Raw genomic sequence first — 5823 nt, 5'->3', positions numbered from 1 at the left:
TTATGAATACAACCGGTCTTTAAAAAATGAAAAGTTAAAGGAAGAAAAGAGAAAGGATGAAATAGGAAAACTTCAAAAAGAAGTACATGAGTACGGATTGATAACAGAAGACCTAAAAGGACAAATGTTTAAATTACAGGTAAAAAATTGGATTTTAGAAAACAATTCAAGACAATGTTCGATCCAAAACTAATTTATCAGTGTTTTTACTTGTGAAAACGTACACTATATAAAGGTCTGAATAAAAAACATGAAACCAAAAGCAATAGCATAAAATTATAAGAAATATCGTAGATTGTTTATAAAAGTTTCAATTTGAAATATATTCAAAGATATAGTTTTAGATAATGTTTTGGTAATTTAGAGATACATTTTTGAAGGAAGTAACAGTCAACAGCTGTGTTTCATCGGATAATATTAATAATCATGTAACATTATGATTATGAGTGGCATTGCAGATGATGTGTGGATAACAGTAGATGCTAAAGTACCCAGTCGACCCGACCGGGATCACTCCTTTGGAGTTTATGAGATTCCGTAAGTTCATGTGTGCTGTGTTTATTATTATTCTGAATAAATTTATGAAATTTGAAACCACTTACTTTAGAGACACTTTTAAAGATATGTAATGAAATTTCAGGGTGTCTTGGTTTCCTAATAGAGAGTCAAAAGATAACAGAGGCATATTTAAACTCTGTTGAAAATAAACAGACAACGCCATGGCTAAAACAGAAAAATACAAACAAACAAACGATACTAGTAGTACACAAAAAAACGTAGAAAACTATAAACTGAGAAATGCGAACCCCACTAAAAACTTAAAGTGATCTGTGGGTATCTGAAAGGCTAGGCTGCTCCTGATCCTGTGTACCTGTCGTGTTTCTTATGTTAGTATAACCCGGTAACTAGTCTTAATCATTATGTCATATTGGGAATTAGGGCCGAATAGTAGCAAAACATAACCGCTATCATCTATTCAATAACGGTAAACCAACTCGTGATGGCGTCCGTAAAACTTACGAAGGGATGATTTCATCTTCACCACTTAGAACACTTTGTTTCAAAGCTTCCTTGTGAGCAGAAGCCCTCTATCAACGAAATCATTATAGAACATGCATACCGACCGTGCAAGGGCTGTATCGCCAGTCAAGGTAGTTAAAAACTTCCATGTGTTGTACATGAATACTCAGTATGCATGTACTGCTGAAATGTTGCTACAAAGAAATGGAAAGTTCCAAAGGTGAAATCATCTCCTTGGTCGTCAAGTTTTGTTTTCAACTAACCCTCAATGTTAATTTCTAGATGTAAGTCAAGATAATTGTGAAAGCAAATTTTCTTTAACAGTAAACCGGATATTGGTAACTTTACAAAATTGAGGAACATTATATGAAGTTATACACGAAACAATATGATTCCAATCAGAGAGGGCAATTTAATTTACAAACTTGTTTAAACACACATTATTACGAGACGGGAATATTTGTCTAAGATCATTTAGATTCGTGACTTGTGCTGCTAAAAAAGGCAACAGTAGTATACCGCTGTTCGAAAGTCGTCAATCGATTGAGAGAAGACAAATCCGGGTTACAGATGAAAACTGAGGGAAACAAGTCAAATATATAATAAGAAGAAAAACAAGGAAACAACAGAAACGCTTACGAACGACAATGCAATACACAGAGAAACGAACTATAAGATAACAATTGTCATTTTTCCTGACTTGGTACATGACATTTTAAGACAAATTGGTGGGTTGAACCTGGTTTTGTGGCTAGCCAAACCTCCCGCTTTAATGACAATGTTAAATATAACATTAAAATGATAACATTACATGACGTAAATACAAATAAATGGAAGAACATTAAGAACAGAGAACTACACAAACTAGCAATACTGACAATAGAGCATTACGACATGCTAATAGTTATTAAAGGTACCAGTCTAATAATTTAATACGTTTTGTCTACATAATGATAAGACTCATCAGTGACACTCGGATCAATATATATATATTATATAGTAAAGTCAACCAAACAAAGTTGACGAGCATTCACGACCCAAAATTCCAATCAAATGTGCCAAATACGGCGAAAGTTATCTGCCTGGGATAAGAACATTCTTAGTATTTAGAATAATTCATACGTTTGTAAACAGTAAATTTATAAGAATGATCATATAATTGATATACATGTCAACACCGAAGTAGTGGCTAACCACAGAATAAAATAGAATAGGTAAAACAACACTAGGAATCATAATTTGTATCCATCGAATGACAAAGAATCCACATTATAAGGTATTTTTAATTCTCAGTGTTAAAAACAGTATGATGACATATACAATGATATACGATTTGAATTTTTAAATACTAAGGCTTTTCTATCTTAGGAAAAGAAAACATTAGCTGTATTTGTCAAAACTTTAGGAATCTTTGGTCCTCAATGCCCTTTAACTTCGTACTTTTTTTTTTGCCTTGTTTAGTTTTTTTGTATTCAAGCGTCACTGATGAGTCTTTTGTAGACGAAACGCGCGTCTGGCGCAAATAGAAAATTTCGCTTCTGCTATTTATGATGATTTTATTATATAAGTGGTTCATTTTCACTCTTTTTCACAGTTGTGTCACTAGCAATTAGACTACATTTCATTATCTTATGGCTACCCTATTTTTGACATTTTTACCTAAATATTATGTCCGTTTATTTTGTTAAAGCATCGTTGTCAATATATTAAAATTTGATCCGACTATCATTCAAGTGAGAGGTTTAACTAGTTGTAAAATCTGGTTAAATCCACCATTTTTTATCATCAGAGATTATCTGGACCAAGTCAGGAATATGACAGTTGTTTTCTATTCTGTTTTTGTGCAAAAAAATGAAAACAACACTTAACAAATGTCTCAATTTTAGAAAGGTTTGTTATAAACACTGCTACTACCAAAGAACTAACCACTGACTTGATGATACCTCAAGGAAATAATAGTCCACAAGCAAAGGTATCGCTCCTATGCTGTATGAAAATGGACGCTTGTATATTTAAGCGCGAGTAGGATTTTTTAAAGATTAATTTCCATCAGGACCACTGAAAACGGATAATACAAGAAACAATGTCAGTTTCGAAGTTGTGACTACTGTTGCTAGGCCAAAAAATATCATCATTTCAAATGATTTTGAAGCAAACTAAAATATTTTGTTTTTGTTTTTTGTTTAATGAAAAGTAAAATTGAATATTTTTGTGTGCATTCATTACGCTATAAGATAGGCTGAGAACATACTGTAGTGGGCAGAACTGCTGTATAGATAGGGATGGTTTCCAGAACCTCTCACTGTAATTTTGTCCCCTTTCTTTAGATGTAACACAATGTTAGCAGTAGCTTCACTATAGCCAGTTCCAGGAAACAGACCAACTGTCCTTGATTCATTGAGGCAAATGTGAGCATACAATGTTTTTCCAGATACTGACATGAGTGTTGTGGAAACATGATACAGTCCTTCTCTTGGAGCTATGAAAATACCCGTGTTAGGATTATAGTGATTTCCATTGTTTGTCCAAACTTTATCAAACTTCACGATTTCTTTGGCATTAATATTCTTTACATCTGATAAGGATGCAGTAAAGGCAGGAATATCTCTCCACTTGCTGGTGTTTCCATTATCTGAATGAAAATAAAAAACAAGATTGAACACCAATGATTGTATACACTGCTTTTGTAAAAAGATAATTTTAAATATATATTTTGGATAATTGTGACATTAGCGTGTATAAACAATACATTTATTAAGTTAACACCCAGTCACACTGTCACGTTCTATTCCGTTTTAAAATTTTACGTTTCAACTACGTAATGATAAAAAATGTGGCGCTATTTTGAAAACTATGGTTTACTAGGTTTGTATTACGTTCTTATCATTTACTACGTACTAGTACGTTTAGACCCACGTTTCCACCACACATTGATACGTTTCGATACATAGTTAGCACGTTTTGTTACGTTCCGCTAAGCTTTGATACGTATTTACACGATTGCACTTTGTTTCTATTTTCGCTACGTTTGTTGTTGAATTTTCGAAACATACTAGACAGGTCCCGTTTTGAAGAAAGGATCAGTACGTTTCGATACACTTCGTTACGTATATTCCCGTTTTGCTACGCTTTCAAAACGTAGTAAAACGTACGTAGCTCTTGAAACGTGACAGTGTGACTGGGACTTTACCGGTGTTTGAATCACATAAATCGAGTAGACAGAAACGTGAGTTTTTTTGTTGTTGAAAAATTCTAAACTTAATAATACGTATCCAAGCACAATGACAAAATTCAACAATGAATTCGACCCCAAGAGGAAAAGCAATTTAACATGTGGTCGTAGTTCCAACTTAAATGCTGCTTGAGTAATCTATGCCAATTAAATATTGTAGTTAGACTTGACTTGTCTTTTTTATCTTAACTTTTTATCTGAATTGAGTTTCAATCTGCTTTGATATATTTCCTAATAACAAGCAAGTTATGTTTATATGGTATAAATGAACTTAAGGCTAACAAATAACCCAGAATGTTGATCACAAAAGCTCAAGACCATTAACACCAATTAGTTCCTAAAAATCTATCAACGATCGAAATGATGGTATAAAATGTTTTAAAAGACCAACAACAACAATCGAGATCCTGTCTTTGTATTTAATTTCACTTTTCTCCTTGGACTTGTGGAACTACAAGCTTTTTTTCAGATAAGATTTATCCTTTAAATCATGTTGTATAATATTCATAATATTAAATAGGATATAAATGTGATTAAAAAGCAGAAACGCGAATTACGTATGTTTTTTTGAATTTATTAATGCATAAATTTACCAAATCTGCATCCCCCTCTTTATTTAAGGCCATCTCATGTAAAAACAAAAATCCTGTGAAAAACTTACCTGATCCTTTAAATTTAACAAGCATCGTCAAAAGGTCTTCAACTACTGCATTATCTGCATGCATAAAAAATACAAAAAAGATCTCCATTCATTCACAATCAGAACATGGAAAGATGGCTTTATTTTATCATAAAGCCTATAAGTTAATTTTATCTGTATACTAAGGCAGGAATATGAGGCTTGTTTTCCATTAGTTCCGTATACTGGTAAAGTCTCATCTTTGTCAATTTTATGAACTTTGAATTTACATTCAAATTAGGTATTTTTGTTAACCTTTTTTATCAGTAAAACTTCTTGGAAAAGACAGGCAAAAGATACCAAAAGTAAACGATAACCTGACAACGGCATGGTCGAAAAGACAAACAGAAAAAAAATAGTACACAAATGACAACATAGAAATAAAAAAAACTGAGCAACTGGGAGTAATGCTATCATATCATGATGTATATTTTATGTAAAACACTCAAATACATAAGTTGACTATTGGATTTTGACTGAATACGGTAAGTTTTAATGCATGATTAGGTAGAGAACACATTAAATAATGGTGTCTATAGAGAGTAACTAAATAAGTAACATTAACCAAAGGTTGTTTTACTGCCATGAAGGACAGAAATTTTGAGTGCAACTGGTAATTGAGGTGTAGGTATAAAAAAAAAGGGACGGGAAATTATCTTTTCAACAAGCCAACAAGGCCCTTCCGGTAGAAGAATGGGTTCCTTAGCGGGGGAGATGTATCAGCTGAAATATAAACATTATTGCTATATATATCAAATATTCGAACAACTGATACGGTTAAAATACAACATCTTAAAAGTTAGATAACCAACATACCAAGTTTTGGACTGCAGTCGGCTGTAGCCATATAAACCATCAGTTGAAAGAAAGCAAGTCCAAAAGTAAACATCAT

General features: G+C 32.7%; 1 protein-coding gene across 2 annotated transcripts; it reads right to left on the bottom strand.

The window, feature by feature from the left end:
* Nucleotides 1-3044: 3044 nt before the first annotated feature.
* Nucleotides 3045-5823, bottom strand: LOC143068824 (complement C1q-like protein 3). 2 transcript variants are annotated; one of them, XM_076243143.1, is made up of 3 exons: nt 5748-5823; nt 4914-4967; nt 3052-3652 (listed from the first exon to the last, which is right to left on the bottom strand). In XM_076243143.1, the coding sequence occupies exons 1-3, from the start codon at nt 5821-5823 to the stop codon at nt 3243-3245; spliced, it is 540 nt and encodes a 179-aa protein (XP_076099258.1). In that variant the 3' UTR covers nt 3052-3242. The 2 variants fall into 2 exon arrangements, with proteins under 2 accessions (XP_076099259.1, XP_076099258.1); XM_076243144.1 differs by lacking the exon at nt 4914-4967 and having other exon boundaries at nt 3045-3652; nt 5748-5812.

This window comes from Mytilus galloprovincialis, chromosome 3 (genome assembly GCF_965363235.1).
Source record: "Mytilus galloprovincialis chromosome 3, xbMytGall1.hap1.1, whole genome shotgun sequence".
Taxonomy (NCBI): Eukaryota; Metazoa; Mollusca; class Bivalvia; order Mytilida; family Mytilidae; genus Mytilus; species Mytilus galloprovincialis.
This window is presented reverse-complemented; position numbering and strand designations above follow the sequence as displayed.